Source organism: Sinocyclocheilus anshuiensis, unplaced genomic scaffold (assembly GCF_001515605.1).
Source record: "Sinocyclocheilus anshuiensis isolate Anshui unplaced genomic scaffold, SAMN03320099.WGS_v1.1 scaffold961, whole genome shotgun sequence".
In the NCBI taxonomy this organism is placed as follows: Eukaryota; Metazoa; Chordata; class Actinopteri; order Cypriniformes; family Cyprinidae; genus Sinocyclocheilus; species Sinocyclocheilus anshuiensis.
The window spans coordinates 891,083-911,889 of record NW_015557049.1 but is presented as its reverse complement, the minus strand read 5'-3'; the positions used below and the strand labels follow the sequence as shown (position 1 = coordinate 911,889).

General features: G+C 36.6%; 1 protein-coding gene across 1 annotated transcript in view; it reads left to right on the top strand.

The window, feature by feature from the left end:
- Positions 1 to 20,807, top strand: part of LOC107676383 (cadherin-23-like) — a 267,703-nt gene that overhangs the window by 114,009 nt on the left and 132,887 nt on the right. The window contains exon 10 of the mRNA XM_016470905.1: positions 18,023 to 18,135. Within this exon, the coding sequence (XP_016326391.1) occupies positions 18,023 to 18,135 (113 nt within the window). The remainder of the gene's footprint in view (positions 1 to 18,022; positions 18,136 to 20,807) is intronic.

Here is a 20,807-nt window from a genome sequence, read left to right as displayed (position 1 = left end):
GCTGGTTGAAAGTCACTTCACATCCCGATAACAATCACTAAGTTAAGTGGTCTAAATGTATTTACATGAATTTATATAATCTGTGAAAGGCGTAGGACCATGAAATGTTCGTCCAATCATATCCCTCAGTCCGAGGGCTACGATAGGCTGTCCTACCTGCCTGTCAACATATGCATTTGCATACTTCCGCAACCCTGTTCGTGCAGACATGATACGTCATCAGCGTGTCCCATTATGCTATTGCAACTAAAATGCTGTTTTTTTGTAAGTGTATTTTGTATACTTTATTAAGAAGTGAAGTTGACTTACATTGATAGAATGTTCATGATGTCATTGGAACATTTGCATACTAAATTATGATTGGTATCTTCTCCTTTGTCTCTTTTTGCATGTTGCATTTTCTTGCATTTATTACCCACACATCGGCTGAAATCAAGACAGCAGGTCATGAATATCAAGTTTACTTTATAATCACAATTATTTCACGTATTTCCTGCCTTTTATATTACAAAAAACGTTGCCTAGTCCTTATATCCTCACATTTATGCGCACACGTGACCAAACCGAAAAGTTCAATGAGCTCAATCATCTGTGGATCTTGTTTAAAGAATGTGCTTGACACTTTGAGCAGAGAGATCAACGTTTCCAATCTATCTCTCTGGGTTTGATTATTCCCCTTGAGGCCTGAGCTCTTCGATCGATAGTCAACCCTGTGACCTGGGTTACAATAAGCTCTAGTTGATAATGAAATATCTGTGTGTATATGTGTGTGAGAGGGGTCTTTAATTTCAGATGAGGATGGTGGTGTGTATATTGAATGTGTGTGTGTGTGTGTGTGTGTGTGAGATGGCTGACAAGTTGTCAGATGGGTCACTTTTCCGGCCTATAGTATACAGACACCAAACACCTTTAATTCTTTATTCATTTACTGCCACGATGTCCTGAAAGCTGGACACTTTGCCCTTTAGAGCCTGTTCTAATTTAAGAATGGATCCTTTTTTTTTTTTAATATTGAAACCAAATGATTTCCATGATGTTCTGTTCAATTAACGGTTCTGGAAAATCTGCATTCTTCCACTGATGTGGACTGAACACTGTGCATATATAAATATACATGAAATATGCAGTATATGCATCAGAGTCACCTTAAACTTTACTGATATCGTGATCAGCATCTTATTTTCTGTCCGCTGTGCAGAAGAATGAATGATCACCTTTCAAGCAGCTGTGTAAACGCATCTTTTGTAGTGGACTATGTATGCGCTGCTTCTGTGTGTTTGCTGTGCAAAGATGCCTTTTGACTTTTTTCACAGATGAAATGCCTCAAGCATGCTCAATCGTAGGTATGGGATTAGGAAAGACAATGAGAACTGAAAGGTTGTTAAATGCAATAACTGTGGAATAATGAACCACATTTCCAAGAACTGTTTATTTCCCATTTGTTGTTTCTGTTCTGTTGAATTCTGAAATAATCCCATCATTTGACAATTTTTTCCAAATATCATTCCATTTGTTCATCCTCAAAATTACTAAAAGAATTGTTGATGGAATCATTAAAGAACAAGAATTGCTCAGTGGAATTAGAATTGTTAAATTCCTATCCTATTCTCTGTGACTGTAAAAAGCTTCATTGGCTATCGACATGACATTCAGTACTGTCAAAACATTCATGGTTCCCTCGTGGTTCAGGTGGACGAAATCAATAGTATAGTTAGAGTAAAAAAAAGACTGGGGGGGGGGTTAAGTAGGCCTCAATTGTCACTCTCGTCCGAGTTAGCGTTTGATTTCACTGTCAGACTCTGATCTGAAATCTGAGTGTGTTTGTCACTAATCTGGATTTTGCATTTGTTATGTGAGTATATTGATTGAATTATGTCATATAATCCATGAAACAGCTTTTCGTGTCAGATTGAATCAAATGGGTTTTTGCCATCTATATAAAGCGAGGAAAGATTTCTATTTTGTTTGCTGTAAAGGCTGTGTGTTGAGTAGATGAAGGGTTGATGGTCTGGTGATTGGGTGGTAAATCGATCTGACCTTTGCTCAGGACTGTTTGTTCATTATGGAAGGTTATGATTTGGTTATCATTTGACTTTTAAATATATTACCCTGACTATTCCTCTCACATACATCTTCACATTTTGCTCCCGTTTTATATAATGGTCTATTAAGACTTTGACTCTTTGACTCCATTTCAAAGCATAAATCTAGTAGGGGTGTTTGGAGTATTCAAGTCTATGTAAATATAAATATTTGTATTTTAATTAAAATTACATTGTTAAAACGTCTACTATAATATAACGGAATTATAGCAATTTAAATGTTGCCTCCAATGATTTTCAAGTCTCCAGAATACATATACAGAATACATTTTATTTTTTTATTTTTTTTATTTTAATTTTTTTTATTTTATGCTGATAGGCCTTGTACTATTGTTGGGTATTTTCTGCTTTGTGAATACAGATTTTCTGATTTAAAAGCTAATTCATGTCATTTGACTATTTTCTCTTTTCATCTGGAGCTTGATGGTTTCAAAACAAAAAATAATACTTATGTTTTTAATTTAATTCTTTATTCACTCAGCAAGTAAACAACTAAACTACCCCGCTTTGACTTGTTTTGAACACTCTTGCTTTGTATTCTCACTCCATGTTACTTTTGGTCCATGCTTTCTGTAAAACACTATTAAGTTCCCTTAAAGCCTATGAAAGCTGGTCATGTCCTTTTCAAGGGGTTTGATTAAATCGGTAATAGAATAGGTAATAGAAGTCATTCAGGTCAACTATAGACTTGAATAAATCCTCTGTGCTGTCAAATGGCCATTTGTCTGTCTCTACAGAGTCATCTGTTCAGCATGTTATCATTCTTTTGAAGTAGATGTTTGTTGAAAGTGAAAGTATACTCATTGTATTGTAATGCAGGCTATTGTTAACATCTATTTGTTAGTTCAGAAGAAAACGTGTAGATTAAACTATGTGCGAAGTGCACATCAATGCGTGTGTGTGTTCACCTGTATGAAAGCATAATTATAATGAGGGCATAAACATCAGCTCTTTTTGTGCATGTTCCCATGTGAGTGTGTTTGTGTATATGCATTTACGTGTGGCTCGAATTTGTCTGGCTGTCGCTCGAGACTCTGTGATGTCTATCCTAATGCTCTGAAATTATTCTCATTACAAAGACGCTCTCATAACGCAGTGCATTAGCCTGGAGGAATCACAATCTTTTAATCACCAAACCCCAGAACATATCCCAAACCCTCGAACCACGTCCCCACAACATTAGCGCTTTCCTGTTGCTATTGTGAGAGTGGTTGCAAAAGCGGTGCACGTAGGTTCACGGTGATTAAACATTGACGGAGTGTGTGTGTGTGTGTGTGTGTGTGTGGTCATGAGCGTGAGAATCGTTTGTCTCATCACACACTCGATCACACACATCAGATTATGCACTCGTCTTTCTCTTATAATAGCTACACATGTTTGAGTCCCTCTCTCTTTTCATCTGGGTGTGTTTTTCTGAGAACGAGGTGGGCAGAATTTCAATAAGTGTTGACTGGTGGTCCGGAGAGACTGCTGTCTCATCCACACATGCACAAACACAATGTGAATATTTTATAACGTTTTAATTTGAATGCTTTTAACAGCATGTGGCGGGCTTCTACTCATAGGTTTCTCATAGGGAGGCTTTTGACTAAAATTTGGGAACTATTTTTCCAAGAACGGTTCACTTGGACAGGAAAAGACTGTCTGACTAATGTAAAAATGATCTAGAGCTTAATAAGAAGATCAGATTTTTACTTTTCCTACTAACATTTTCCACAGAAATGTATGCATGCATTTATTTTCCAAAGAACCACCACCACCATGCCTTCCTTGTCAAACTATAATGACTGTTAAAAAATGTTTACTGGACTAAGCTGTTTTTAATGTAAATAGACAATGATTTTATTCAGAGATGGGTTTAACTGATGTATTTAAAAAAAATATCACCTGAATGTATTTGATATTTTTTTGTCTAGTATTCAAATTAAATGTCTTATATAGCTTCTTGTTAATTGTATGACTTTTATTTATTCTGCTTTTGCCATGAAGAGAGCCTTGCTGCTGAAATGGCATTGAAAATCAATCAATAATTTTTTTTAAAAACACTTTTAAGAAAACTTAACATTTAATTAAAATAAATATATATTTACATAACTAAATTTATATTTTATTTATTTTATTATGTATTTTATTGTCTTATTATTTGTATTTTTTATATTTGCTAAAAATATATTTTTTCATTAAATGTTAAATTTTCTTTACTTTATTACATAAAAAATGCACCAAGCTGGAAACTATACGGCTATAATGTAACTCCATTTTTGTTGCATGGCAATGGCATGCAATTCAGAACTATACTGATTTGTTTGTATTTTCCAACACTATTTATTGATATATTCAAGTAATTTTTGTAAATGCGACACATCCTCAAAAGCCTCCACTATGAATAAAAAAAACAAAACAAATGTGTGTGTGTGTGTGTGTATGTATACACTGTGCGCGTTTTTGTGACAAATGAGGACATAAATTTGTATAATGACAAAGGTATGACATAGGTATTACAAGGAGAAGGTGACTTTTCAGGACATTACCCCATGTCCCCACTTTTCAAAATGCTTATAAATCACACAGAATGGAGTGTATTGAAAATCTGAAATAGCACAAAGTTTCCTGTAAGGGGTAGGTTTAGGGGTAGGGTTGGTGTAGGGCAATAGAATATACGGTCTGTACAGTATAAAAACCATTACGCCTATGGGATGTCCCCACTTTTCACAAAAACAAACCTTGTGTGTTTGCATGTGTGTGAGTTGTGGTTGCTTTAGCTTCTCATTTTCCAGCTCACTACTAGCGGTAATGTGAAAACCCCAGCAAAACACACACACACACACACACTCCACTGAATGAAAAAGTTAATTCAAGCATCTTGAAATAGTGATGACTGCAATACTTGAAGGACTTCAGCTCTAGTAGTTTCACTCGACACATTCTTGCATACATACAAACATTTGTTTTTGTGTGATCCAGTTTGTGGATGTTTGTTGTGCCTGACAAAGAGGAAAAGATAAAGATAAAAAAAAATTCATAACATACACTACCGTTGAAAAGTTTGGGGTCAGTAAGATTTTATTGATTGATTGATTTGAAATTATTACATTTTGTTACTTTTATTCAGCAAGGATGCAATAAATTGATCAAAAGTGACAGTAAAAAGACATTTGTAATGTTAAAATCCTGAAATATGCAGAATCCTGAAAATATTTCAACATTGATAATAATAAAAAAGAGTTTCTTGAGCAGCAAATCATCATATTAGAATGATTTCTGAAGGATCATGTGACACTGAAGACTGGAGTAATGATGCTGAAAATTCAGCTTTTCATCACAGGAATAAATTACATTTTAAAATATATTCATATATCAAACAGTTATTTTAAACAGTTATAATATTTCACAATATTATTGTTTTTGTTGCAGCCTGGGTGAGCATTAGAGACATTAAAAAAATCTTACCTTAATGATGTGATGTTTCATAGCAGTTGTTTGGCAAATTAGTTTCCAAACAGATTTAATACACGACTCCCCTGCCAGCAGATATACTCCATTGGTAAGCTTTATGATTTAATATGTGTGTTTCCTCTTAGGATTAAATTGTTTGTGTATATTCTGACAAAGGTCTGTATGTAAGGTTTAGAAAAACGGCTGTGTGAATTGTGTGTGTGTTTGGGTGTATTGTCGAGTCTCGTCCTACACAGGTGTGGGTGACAGGTGAGGACGCAGTGGTCCGTATAGCCGACGGCTGTCACAGTGTATTGGCAGTTTGGTCAAGCCACTGAAGCACACAAAGCAATTTAGAGCCATCATGGCTGCTTTGAACCCTCATGGATGACCAGTCGTGGAGCAGCTGTCACTCAGCACTCTCTGTTCCACTGATTGGATGGCAACCAGTGAAGGGGCGGGTCACAATGAGAATGACCTCTGTTCCACCTGCTATAGATATGCAGCTTTAGTTTGGTGAATTTTTGTGTCTGACTTTGTTCCAAACTTGTATAGACCATCATCCAGTCCGTCTGGAATGACACGAATAAACAGAAAAAAGTGAGACAGACTAAATACAGAAGAACTCTGGCAACGTCCCCCAAGACACTTGAAGGAACCTTCCTGCAAATCTACAGTACTGTGAAAAGTTTTAGGCACTTGCTCTAAAGTGAGAATGCTTTCAAAAAATGCCATAAATAGATTTTTATCTGTCAATTAACTTTCATTAACTAAATCAAATCAACATTTTTGTGACCACCCTTTGCATTTAAAACTAGAGGTCGACCGATATGGGTTTTTCTCTGGCCGATGCCGATATTTAGAAATCAGGGCAGCCGATGACCGATATATGATGCCAATTTTTTTGGCCGATTTTCTTTTTTTCCCCCATTCATCTCATAAAAGTGAGTTTGAGCAAATGATTATTGCAGGGTACAAGATAGTAATAGTAGTAGTAGCCCAATTTAGTGTAATAATACATGGCTCAAAACTTAAGCACCTTCTCAAAACACTTCTGATGGATGCTTTTGGTTTATGTTTGCTGACAGACACCAGTGTTTCCCACAGACTGCAAATTAATTCTCTGCCAGCAGGAGGCGCTTTGGGAGCTGGAGATATAGCGGTTTCCCCGGTAACGGCTGTAATCAAATCAGCTGCTCCGCTCACAAACGCTACTTTATCAGGCATTACAGGAAAGACGAAATGATAATGACATCGAAGCTTTTCTGAAGACAGTCGGTTCTTTTCAAAGATACATTCATATAAAAACACCCACGCTGCATTTTAATTTTGAAACGTGAAGCACTCAGTTTATTCAACGAAGTATAAGCCTTTTGGGAAAATCTATTTGTGGCGGTCAGTTTTGATATTGTGACGAGCCGCCACAAATAACTCAATGTATAGGAAAACAGTTCTGAAGCATGCTTTTTGTTTATGTTTGCTGACAGACACCAGTGTTTCCCACAGACTTGCAAATGCAGATTAATTCTCTGCCAGCAGGAGGCGCTGTTGGAGCGGGAGATATAGCTGTTTCCCCGGCTGTAATCAAATAAGCACTGCGCTCACAAACTTTACTTTATCAGGCATTACAGGAAAGACGAAATGAAAATGACACCGAAGCTTTTCTGAAGACCGTCGTTCTTTTCAAAGATACATTCATATAAAAACACCCACGCTGCATTTTAATTTTGAAACGTGAAGCACTCAATTTATTCAACGAAGTATAAGCCTTTTGGGAAAATCTATTTGTGGCGGTCAGTTTTGATATTGTGACGAGCCGCCACAAATAACTCAATGTATAGGAAACACTAGACACTGCTATAAGTCAAATGGCCATAGTGATAACAAAAATAAAAGATTTCACACATATTGCACAGCCTGCTGCTCATAACTGCTTAAGAGTGCGCTGGCCACAAGCGAATATATGACATCAAACGGTCTGTTTGGCCCTGCCATTAGCTGAAGCTGTGTGTGAACAAGCCGCGGCTGCAGAGTGTGAGCTGCTCCATCTCACGCAGCCTCAAAGGCAGTTCCACAACAACGCTTAGCTGCCCGCCGGTGCGCCTGCCTATAAATCGGCCTAATTTGCAGCACAATCAGCCGATGCCGGTTAATTAAAAAATGCCAAAAATCTGCCGATTAATCGGCCGACCTCTATTTAAAACAGCTTTTGTCCTGTAGGTACACTTGCTTAGCTGCATAGTTTTTCAGGTAGCTTGGCAGAAAGGTTTCTTCAAGTGTCTTGGAGACATTGGCACAGTTCTTCTGGATTTATTCTGTTTCAGTTTTTTTCTGTTTCTTCATGTCATTCCAGACAGACTGGATGATGGTGGGATCAGATCTCTGTGAAATGTAAACACTACAGCAAAAGATATACAGAAGATAGACAGAAATAACTGGCTTAAAACATTTTTTTTTAAATACTAATGGACTTAGACTTTTGCACAGTACTGTATATATAATGTACAATATGTATAATACACATTGAAATGTACATAATTTGCATGTGAAATAAATCCTGCATTTAAGTTTTTTTTGGAATAAGTAAAAATCTGCATGAAAAAAGTGAAGTCTTAAGATTTTTATGTGTGTGCATTTGCACTTGTGCAAGAATGTCACACCTGTAGCTACACAAACATATACAGTCACGTTTGCCAGGACTCAATTTTGTCCCCTCAACAGCTTTTTTCGGCCCCCTCCCCTCTACAACTTTTGCCCCCAATCCTCCATAATTACCCAGAAGGCTGTGCTCCCTCCTCCGCCTGCAGTGGCCCCACCGTCACCCCATTCTCTGGCCAACAATGGACTGGCATAGGCCCAGTACGCAGTGACTACAGACAGGCCTGGCCCGGGGGTTAATCTCCCATGCCCCAGCCTCTGTCAACATGCCCACACTCTGCCCTCGTTTATTGCACAAGCGCACTATGCTCAGACACTATTACAGCAGATGTGCGGCAGGGAGAGCACGCATGAAGCTGTAAATGTTTGTGCCAGGGGAAATGGGAACTCTGGCGCTAGTTAGCAGGTGTTTGTTCCAAAGGTTTCAAGAGGAAACAATGATAGGTTATGTGACACTGTTCATTTGTCAAGCACTGGAGCTGTTGCGATGAATAGGATAATGCAGGGCATTGAGGGGGGGGGCGGACAGAAACATTAGAACAGAAACATTCTCATTCTGTTTCATTTTCAATTATTCCCCTGACATAGCATGATAATTTTTCATTCTTCCAACCTTTTATCAGTGATGTGAATTTGATTTTCTGTCTGACTATTTCTAAGCATGCTCCAAGTGCACCACACGCAGATCTGTGAAGTGGTACAGCGTAGGACTGTCGCCAAGAATCCTTATCTGAACATGATTGTTAATTTACTTTAGTTTCTGTAATTATCTCTGTTTACCTTTGGTCATGTTTATAGCAATATTTTGCACACCTAGGGCCGGTTGCACCAGCTAGACGTAAAAACGCTGGGTGTAATATCTTGACTGGAAAAAAAAAAAAAAAAAAAGTCTGAACGTGATTCCAACAATAGTGTTCCTCTTTGTCTCTATTATACAGTAGTTGTGGTGATGACCTCTTTATTCTCATAGAATTAGAACAATTATTGTAACATATTTATCATTATAGTTATACTTGCTGCGAAACAGCCCTTTAGAACGAGTATTAAAACTTTATAGTTAAAGCTGCAGTCTGTAATTTTTGCCTCTTTGTCGCCATCTCTGTTTGAAACCCTGGAATTGCAGCTGTGTGCGGAATTATCTAGCTTGCGTGGGTTGTGAGTCAGCACGGCTCCAGTGCGGATTAATCTAATGTTCTGGGGCCGGTTGCACCAGCTAGATGTAAAAACGCTGGGTGTAAGCCCTACGCTGGGCTTTGCAACGTCCTGCTTTACGATAAATATTTACACCTGTTGCACCAACTGAAACTACGATCAGGCGCAACTACGCCCGGCGTAGACAATGCGCGTCCACGCCGACACATTCTCCCTCAGTTATAGATATAGCTGAGACGACGTTCACGCCGCAATGGCTACAACTACTAATATAGAACTGAATTGCTCAAGACATAATATAAGTGAAATCACCGCGCTATGATTTCATTGAGTAAACATTTCCTAACAAGTCCCCGTTTTTATATCTGAAGTCTCCCTTCACACTCCCATGACAGATTTCATCAAGGTTAAGTAAAATATAATAAATGTAATACAATGCTTCTCTCTAGAGTTATTTTTTTATAGCTGACTATCAAGTTTATGTAGGCTACAATGAATGTCTTTCCTGAGGTAATTGTGACTTTACGTGACATTTTGTGTTTTGCTGTCTTTCTGTGGCTGAAAAAGCACATTTATGGTTTGTATTTTGTGATAAAATTCACAGAATTTGAAAGCTGATCATTTATTTCTTATTAAAAGTAGCAAAGCACAAAACTTATTGCGATTATTGGATGGCAGGCACGCTACACATAATGAATTGAATTAAAGACGTGAAATATTTTCAAGCACACTGTCCTTCCAAGCAAGATGTCAAATGGTTCAGTTTCTTTTAATAATCCCAGTTCATATGTAATATTTTACTGCATAATTATTACATGCTTGACAGAAATATATTTTGTATTCAATGTCGACAGTGTGGTATAGCACAGAGCTTCGCGATTGATATCGCTTATCCTGCCCGAAAAGACCATAAACATTACAGGTCACGTCTGCAGTAATAATTAACTAACAGACATGAATCCTAAAAACGAATAATGTCCGAGCAAATCATGACTTTTCACTTTACACCTACCTCTGAAAAGGCGTAAGATTTAATGTCAGACGTAGCACTACGCCAAGATGGTGCAACGGGTATAAATTCTACGCAGGACTTGAAGCGCATTTTACGTCCAGCCTAGTCTTACAACCGGGTGTACGTCCAGCTGGTGCAACCGGCCCCTAGTCATTAAGATATACATATACCTTATGAAGCACATAAACATAGTAAAATATTTTAGTAAGGAATTGTCATTTTATAATTTAACTCTAAAACATTTTCTGAAATTTATACGAACCCTGAGTGTATCATACATAGGTATATGTGCGTTGTTAAACAGAGAAACCTCACAGCTTGAACTATAACTCAGCTTTTCCTACTCTTCATATATTTAAGATGAAATATCTATGTATAAAATTTCACACGATTATAAGGCCACCCAGAGTGTGTTTTTTGTGTACCTGTGGTTCAGAGGTCGAGGACTCGAGAACCAGACAAGTCCTCTGCACAATCTGACCTGTGTTGCAGCCTGGAATTAAACCACGCCATACTGGTTTCGTCTGGCCAGAGGAGAACTGGCCCCCCGACTGAGCCTGGTTTCTCCCAAGGTTTTTTCTCCATTTCTGTCACCAATGGACGTTTGGTTCCTTGCCACTGTCGCCATTGACTTGCTTAGTTGGGGACACTTGACTGACTGATTGCACAGACACTATTGGAAGAGAGCTGAACTGGATGATGACATCACTGAATCATCAATGAACTGACTTTAGCTGGAAAAATTACTCATTGTTATTGTCTTGCATTATTGACAATCTATTTTCCTGTTTAACACTGTAAAGCTGCTTTGACACAATCAGTATTGTATAAAACGCTATACAAATAAAGGTGACTAGACTTGACTTGATTCCAGAGTCACATGACTTGACTCGAGTCTGAATCACGTGGCAAATATAAGGGCTTGTGACTTGCTTGACTAAATAAAAAAATGACTTGACTTGGACTTGAGATCCAATGACTTGTGACATGACTTGATTTTATAATAACTGTAATTAAATTATTTATAAAAAATAAATAATTGTGACGTACATTGGTAAACAAAATGCAATACATGGAACCAGCAGCACCAGTAACCCGAGTCTTTGCTGTTCATGACGCTGCAGAAGCAGAAAAATACAGTGCGCCAAATACAGAGAGCAAATCTCAAATATCCCTTTTTATCAATTAGTGATTTTTCTCTTGCACCCAAAATTGAAGATATGTTGGCAAAATGGCCCTAGTATGAGTTTGTTTTTATATTTATAATAATATTAAGCAATATTTCTAGAATATCAGCGCGGCTGCCAACAGTTCAGTTCAACACTTTTACTGAATGAATCCGAGGTTTTGAAAGAATCGGTTGAGTGATTCAGTGACTCATTCTTGCCTAGTTCCTGAATGAATCAGCTGCTTTGAATGAACGCTTCTGTGACTCACTCACTCAAGACAGAGATTTGCCATGACCTACTGGCAGTTTTAATTTCATAATTAAAAGTATCATTTTATTTAATATTTTTATTTTCAAAATTTTATGTTTAAAATATTATTATTTTGACCCGGCTACTAGGCTATCACATGTGAGGATCCTGCAGGTGACGGATCGTTTATAGCCTTTTCTCACAGCAGCCAGAATAATTAAATGTATCATTTTGATGGCGGATTGTAATCCAGAAAGGATTATGTGTTTATGAAACACATGTGAATGAAACGAAATTATATTCCAGTTATAAATGTGCTTCTGATTACAGATAGCCTGGGATTACACAAGATTTGTATCTTAAAGAAAACCAGTTCGAAGGGAGCATAATTTGCTTTTTGGGTTAAAAGAATTTCTTAATATGAAATTCGAAGAGTATGACAATTAGATTAGACTGTGCACACAATACTCATAGTCACCAATGCTGATGTTGTTAAAGGGGTCATATGATGCTGCTAAAAAGAACATTATTTTGTGTATTTGGTGTAATGAAATGTGTTTATGCGGTTTAAAGTTTAAAAAACACATTATTTTCCACATACTGTACATTATTGTTGCTCCTCTATGCCCCGCCTTTTTGAAACGCGTCGATTTTTACAAAGCTCATCGGTCTGAAAATCGCTTTTGTGCTGTGATTGGCCAGCTATCCAGTGCGTTGTGATTGGCCGAATACCTCAAGCGTGTGACGGAAATGTTACGCCCCTCACATACTGTGATGCCCTGTCCGGCCGGAGCGATGAGACAAAAACATTAAAACCCATTACAAACGAGGCATTTGTTGCATCCAGTGGGGACATAATTACTGATTATAATGACTTATACTGTCTTTTTACGCGTTGCGTTGCATAGCGCCGCATAAACATAAAACCCTGTCTGAATTTGTGATCGGAGAAATGACAAACAACAAATGCTACTCCGCACACAGCTGCAATTCCAGGTTTTCAAACAGAGATGGCAACAAAGAGGCAAAACTTACGGACTGCAGCTTTAAGTTAATTTCTGGGGTAAAAATAAATAAGGTTGTGGCAAAAATAAAATATACTTGTTTCTGTTTGGTACGTGTGGTATCGGCGTTTGGTATCGGGGCATTTTAACAAGTACGAGTACGAGTACAGAAGCTCAGTATCGGGCCCGATACCGATACCAGTATCGGTATCGGTGCATCCCTAATGTTTATCATACGCCAAATTATTAACATAGCATAGGCTAAATAGGAAAACTGACAATTTTGGTCTATGGAATTTTGATGGGTTTTATGCATTCAACAACATTTTATTATCCTTGCTGCAGGTAAAACCATGTTTAATGTTGTGTAATTAGTATTAAAAACAGAGCTAATATTGATTTTATGTTGACTTAATAATTTAGCCTTGAATTATAAACAGTGTTTGTTTGAGTTACTTTCAATAATAAAAAAAAAACAGCTGCAAAAACAAAACAATAATAATAATAATTATTATTATTGTTGTTGCTGCTGTTGTTTTTCACTATTTATTATTGTTATTATTATTATTATTAAGAAGAAGTAGTAAGATTTTTGTAATGTTTTTTAAAAGAAAACTCCTTGTGCTTACAAAGGCTAAATTTATTTGCTCACAAATACAGTAAAAACAGTAATTAATGTGAAATATTATTACAATTTAAAATAATTAACTTTAATTTTAATATATTTTACATTTTCCCTGTGATGGCAAAGCTAAATATTTAGGAAATATTTAGGTGCTCAAGAAACATTTCTTAATATTATAAATGTTGAAAACGATAGTGCTGCTTACTATTTTTGTGGAAATAATGATGCTTTTTTCAGGATTCTATGATGAATAGAAAGTTTAAAAGAACGTTTATTTAAAATGGAAATCTTTTGTAACATTATAAATGTATTTACTGTACTTTTTGATCAATTTAATGCATTATTGCTGAATAAAACTATTAATTAAAAAAATCCCCAAACCCCGAACTTTTAAACAGTAGTGTATAATATTATTGTTTTAAAAGTATTATTATTATTATTATTATTATTATTATTTATAATAATAATAAAAATATTATATTGCTCTTGTTGAGCTGAGGTGAAAATTGTTAACAAATCCTTTTAGCTCATCTATTAGACAATAATTAAATTCCATTAAAGGGCATTATGAAAGGGTTTCCCCAGCACTGTAATTTCCCGGCAGCTTACTCTCTTTGCTGTGGTGTGTTGGTGTGCTTGTCTTAAGCTCTCTTGGCTGCTGGCTCTCAGCAGGATTAGAGTGAGTGAGCTATCTGCACTCCTGCACAGCTCCACTCACTCACACTCGCCTCTTATTCTCTCCATCAACTTCAGCTGAGCTTGATTTCTCCAACAGTGAATTCTCTCTGCTGTCAATTTGTGTGTTGATGAGATGTCAATCTCTGTGGGGGAGAGTTTTTGTTCTGTCAGGCAGAATGCGGCATCATTCTGGTCTTCTGAAGAGTCTGCTTATCTCATGCTAATGTTACTGCCTCTAAATCTCAGCTCTCGTCTGCTGACTCCGTGTACAGTTACTAAATTATTAACCTGTGCTTTGTTGCCTCTAGTTGAAGGAGTAGTTTATTCATTGAGGAAAATTCTGTCATTATTTTCTCACCCTTATGTCAATTCAGTTTTTTTCCATGAAAAGCGATTGCTTCATGTCACTCTCAAAAAAAAAAAAGTATTTATTTATTAATTTAAATTTTCTCAAAACTTGTAATGAAAAGTGTTTGTAACAGTCTTATATTAGTATCATTGACATAATAGTATAGTTTTTGTTAATATTTTCAATTAATTTTAATTTTATATTCTATTTTCATTTGAATTAATATTTTATGTTAATATTTATTTTAATAATGAAATGAAATGTATTTTAGTAATGAAATTTTTTATGGTTTTAGTTTTGGTTTGTTAACGATAAAAACCCTGATTGGGAGCGATTTTATGATAAATAATGACAGAAATTACATTTTTTAAATTTAAATTTCATGCGACTTTTAGACAGTTCATCGATATATGATGAAAATATATTTAAAATCCATAAAATCTCTCTTCATGCTAAGTTTATAATTAGTGTGTCCTCACAACCCCCTCAGAAATGAGTCCGCGTCTGCACCACACCTTAAGAAATATATTTGCATTACCAGATAAGAATGATTATCATTCCAAATCAGCATGCTCTTCAGTGGTCTTACTCCAGTGAACAGCCACATTCTAATTGGAATGAATCCATGAGGTCAGCGTGGCTCTGAGCTGCACGTTTGATTTCTCACTGGTCAATTGGGAAAGTGAATTAAAGTGTGTGTTCTAATTGGCCGTCGATGCCCAGAGGAGCCAATATATTCACGCTAGCAGAGGCGCATGCATACACTCGGTCCAAGCACTCTCAATCAAGCTGGGTACTCCCATTGTTTGATTTCCATTACGCCGATGGTTCAGATTGCTATTTGAATGTATAAATCACAGCTATCTCTGCAGGGCAGCTCTGAGTCGCTCATGCATGCTCAACAAGCTCCGTCTCAATCCAGTGTCAATGCTGCAGTGCTGTGGCTATGTCCAGTTTAGCATAACAATAGTGAACACCTGAGATGAGAAGAACGAGGAAGAATAAAAGTTTGAGTACCTGGGAAGAAGGAGGTGAAGAAACTTAATGATGGGGTGGAATAGAGCTATCTGTCTATCTATCTATCTATCTATCTATCTATCTATCTATCTATCTATCTATCTATCTGTCTATCTGTCTGTCTGTCTGTCTGTCTGTCTATCTATCTTATGGTCTGTAATGCCTATAAATAAATATAAAGTTGTATCTTAAAGCAACATTTTTTTTTAGCTTTCAAATAAGACTTTGTCAATTCAGCATTCAAAGATTGTCTTGACCAGCTTTGTTTTAGTTAATAATTACAGTTGTATGATTTTTCCTAAAGGGGAGGTGGAGGCAGGGAGCAACATGGAGGTGGAGGAAAGGTGGAGGGGGGGCTGATGATCTTTAGTAGTACATGATTGTACGTGATGAGAGCTGTACAGAGGTTAGATCTATCATTTAGAACAAAAGAAGACTGCTAGTGGAGAAGACAGATTGTGTGTCACTCTGTGTGCCATCTGCATCTGATGGACTTAATTAGTTTGCAGAGAATATACACTGCAGCTGTGAGAGATGGACAGAGAGACATGAAAATATAATGAAAATAATTACTGAGATATCATGTAATTAAGGAAAGTGAGGTGTTAATTAGATGAACAGTTTACCGAGGGAGTATAAAATGTTTTGAGTGGAAGATGAATTAGAAAAGAATGGTGGATTATATGGCGAGCCGGTCTAGTGTTCTGTTATAGCCCTAAAGTTTGGGCCGCTGCTGCCAAGCACTGAACTAATTACCCAAAACCAGCATGATATCTCAGGAGTAACGGATTAATTAACAGGTTCCCTTAGTCTGAAGATATTACTTTCCTCTATCCCAGACCAGGGAGAGGTCCAGTCCCAAACCACACGTCTGCTCTCTGTCAGACAGTACAGAAGAGGAAGGATTTTGTTTCTGTTTCTTACTCTTTGTCTATGTCTAGCATTTTGTTGACCTAAGCGTTGAAGTATGATTTAGTAACACACCTAGTATAATTAGAAGAGTCTTGATGACCATGATGTTTCAGAAGTTAAATTCATCATGTTGGAGCTTGTAGAAAAATGTTCTTCCAAAATACAGTAGTTGTGGGCACATTTTGATGTAAAACACACACAGGGCCCTATTTTAAGGATCTAAGAGCAAAGTCTAAAGCGCACGGCGCAGGTGGTACACAATTTTTTAACTACTCAAAAAAGTACAATTACTGATAAAAACTACTTAATTACTGTAACGTGAGTATTTGTAATTCGTTACTTCACACCCCTGGATACATGCAATGACTATCCATTATGACATGTAGGCATTTTTATATTTATGTGGCCTACACAATAGTAATCTTTTACATTGCAATCCTTTAATTTTTTATATTTGGCATGTTTGTGTGCTGCTGCTTGTAGTAAGAGTGTACGCGCGCTGTGGACCCGCCTATATTAACGCACTCTTTAAATAACAAAAAAACTACTGAGCCATTGACTTTAGACCAGGTTTTTGTTGGTCAATGGCACAGTCTATTTTCAGTTCCTCAAAATAGCAACATGCCAGCAATGTGCCTGAACACACGTTGTTTTCAGACCAGCATGCCCATGGGCGCACAAATGGGCGCAAATGCATTTGCTATTTAAACAACGCGGCACAGGACGTGAAAATGACAACTGCGTTGGGCTGAAACTAGCAAAAAACACTTGCGTTGCGCCAATTAAAGTCGGCATGAAATGAAAACGGACTCTTTCTGTTTTGTAAATGCATGTTATAGATCTTATTCTGAACAATTCATAATATATTTTTTATAATATTATTTTTTCATATATATTAATTGTTTGACCTCATAATGTTCAATTATAATGTCATAACTCAATCTTCTCTCTCAGACTTCTGTATGGTGCCGTATGCCTGACTTACATTAAATAATGAGGATTGTGTGTGTTTTCAGAATTAAATTAAGAATGCCTTTAAATTACAATTTAGATCATGAGAAAAAGGGTGCATGATTGCACTACAAAATTGGAATGCAATGAAGTAGAATTGCATTGAAATTAATTAATGTTTAAAAAAATTGTCTAGAAAAGCAAAGCCTTGACGTTTGAAGGTTTACAGGCTTTACAGACCGTTAGATAGATCTATAATAATGTTATTAGAATCCTGAATTCTAGAATCCTCTTATTGATGTGCAAATTTGTACAAATTTTGGCATAAGCTGTCATGCCATCCAGCCCTAATTTTCTAGGATAGGAATGATCAGATGAATTCTTATAAATCCTTAGCTGACGATAGGGGTGTTCCCCCTGGAGCGGAGGTTAAGTGCCCTGCTCTAGGGCAGAATGGTGAATAGGGAACTCAATGACTCTCCACTTCACTGATGCCTCTGAGGATTTTGACCTACAACCTTTGAGTTTGGGCTCAGATATTTAACCACTTTACAATCATGACCCTCCAATTATTAAAATATCTAAATGCTAAAAAGTCAAGTGTAATGATGGTACAGACTCTTCCGTTTAATATGTTAGTATTCAGTGCAAACAGAAACATATTTCGACCCTTTTGCCTCAAAATTCCTTTTATTATTCTGTTCATCAGGTAACACCAACAGCGTATTTGCTGTTGACTACATCAGCGGATCCCTGAAAGTGAGTGGACAGCTGGACCGGGAAAACCCTTTGTACTCATCCGGATTCACCATCACAGTAAAGGTGAGACTCAAACCTAGATGTGGAGGTTTTCAAGACGATTCATTAAAAAGTGTTTTTGAGCTGTAAAGTGGTTTCTCAAAAGGATTTGTTCAAGTTCTAGGGTTGGAAGTTTTGAGAACCACTCTTATATTTTATGATGCATAGTTCCAATAGCTGTTCTTTAACAGAAGGTTATTTGGAAAAGGGTTTTTGTTCTAATTAACGGTGCTGAAGTAAAAATAAAAAAACCACTAAGAATACAGTAGTTTTTCTTTGATGTATCATTTGGACAGATTCTTTTGAGTGCTTCCTCAATAGTACCAAAAGAGCTGTTCATAGATTTGTTGAGAAACTGGAATAATTTTGTGGAATTGGAATCAGAATAGTGAAGTTCCTTAAGCTCTTTAAACCTTTTATCATACGTCTTTCAACCCTGTGTGAGATTCAAATCCACTAATGCATTATTTAAATCTCTTCTGTAATGTTTCAAGGTCAAGACTGATTTTAAATGAGGAATGAAATCGCATATAAGCACATTTGTTCTGTTTCCAGAAATTCTCATGTAGTAGCTCTGGTTAGTCTCTCGTCCCCTGAGCTGAACTCATTGGGATCTCTGCCAAATGCAGTATTGATTCTACAGTAAATGTTTGCAGAGTGTGACTGTAATTTATCGAGCCATTTACCCACATTGAGCATATCAGGATCACTGTGTGAAAAGGTCTCACTGACCCTGGAGCTTTCAATACATTTTTTATTCTTTTGCATAGCTATTACAAACATGCAAATCACTTCAAATTGCACTGAACTGGACTCGATTATTATTATTATTATTATTATTATTATATATTTACATCATGTTATTATGTTCAATAAGTTATATAAATAAATAAATAAATGTTTGCAGAGTGTGACTGTAATTTATCGAGCCATTTACCCACATTGAGCATATCAGGATCACTGTGTGAAAAGGTCTCACTGACCCTGGAGCTTTCAATACATTTTTTATTCTTTTGCATAGCTATTACAAACATGCAAATCACTTCAAATTGCACTGAACTGGACTCGATTATTATTATTATTATTATTATTATTATTATTATATATTTACATCATGTTATTATGTTCAATAAGTTATATAAATAAATAAAGCATTATTGCTTTCACAAGAAAATACTAATACTAATAGTATGACACAAATATATTAATCTGCTATATTCGGTCTGTGTGTGTGTGATGTCATCGTTATCTCTGTCCCCCGCTGACAGTTCCAGGGCCAAACACTGGAAGTGTGTGTGTGTGTGTGTTTTAATGTCCCTCTAGACCTCAGCCAGGGAAACTCTTTGTTCCTGTTTCTCCATCTCTGAGAGCTCAGTTTAGCAGAGGCCTTTAGGCTCCTGAAATAGTCTCTCTCTCTCTCTCTCTCTCTCTCTCTCTCACACACACACACACACACACACACACCTTTGCCACCTTTTCAAGCTATATGGGCATGGGGATGAGAAAGAAGGAGAGGAAGAAAAAGAACAAAAGAGGAGAAATAGAAAGAAGTGCAGACAGACTTTAGTTTACAGCAACTTTTAAAATAATTCCAATAAACACCACAAGTATGATACTCTCATGATCACACAGTTATCCTGCTAAACAATTTAAATAACATGGGCTTGACAATCTGAAATGACTGTTATTAATATGGTGCATAAATCACCATTTAAATGTTTGGGTTCGGGTTATCAGTTTCCACAAATAAATATGAAGCAGCACAACGGTTTTCAACATTGATAATAATGTTTTCATTAGAATGATTTCTGAAGGATCATGTGACACTGAAGACTGGAGGAATGCTGAAAATTCACTTTTGCTATTGCAGGAATAAATTACATTTGAAAATATATTCAAATTGAAACTGATTACTGATTTTACTGTATTTTTTTATCAAATAAATGCAGGCCTGATGAGCATATGCGACTTCTTTCAAAATTAAAAAGAAAAATAATCTTATCGACCCCAAAATTGTTTTCTACATTAGTTGGTCATAAAATGCTTGTGTGTTGTTAGCTTAAGCATATTGTGTTTGTTAATACTTGCTACGTTGATGAAGATCAGATGACAGTTTATAACCAATTAATGCAGAAACCAAACCAATTGCAAAGGTTTCACATACTTTTTCTTGCCACTATTTAAATTGCATTGATGTGCAGTAACAGGTGTGCATCTGAAAATACTGTTTACCAACAGATGACATGTCTGGGATCTTCAGACACCCCAGTAAAGAGCTGTTGTAGATTAGCACTTTATTCAAACTGCTGTGTGTGGAATTCTGTTTCCAAAAGATTGGTGGCTATTTGGACCTCTGTAGATTTCTGTCATTATTTCTCTGGGTTGGGATCTGACACACACTTGTCATCATTATCGCCTCTGCTCTGATATGAACACATTGGACTGCTGCTGGTGTCGGTAGATTTGCACAAACCCTAAAGTTGCTTATGCTTTATTTTTTTTTACCACCAAAGCACAACCGCAGTGACAAATATATGACCAAATAACACTACCAATTGTGACCCTGGACCACAAAACCAGTCTTAAGTCGCTGGGGTATATTGGTAGCAATAGCCAAAAATACATTGTATGGGTCAAAATTATTGATTTCTTTATGGCAAAAATCATTAGGATATTAAGTAAAGATCATGTTCCAT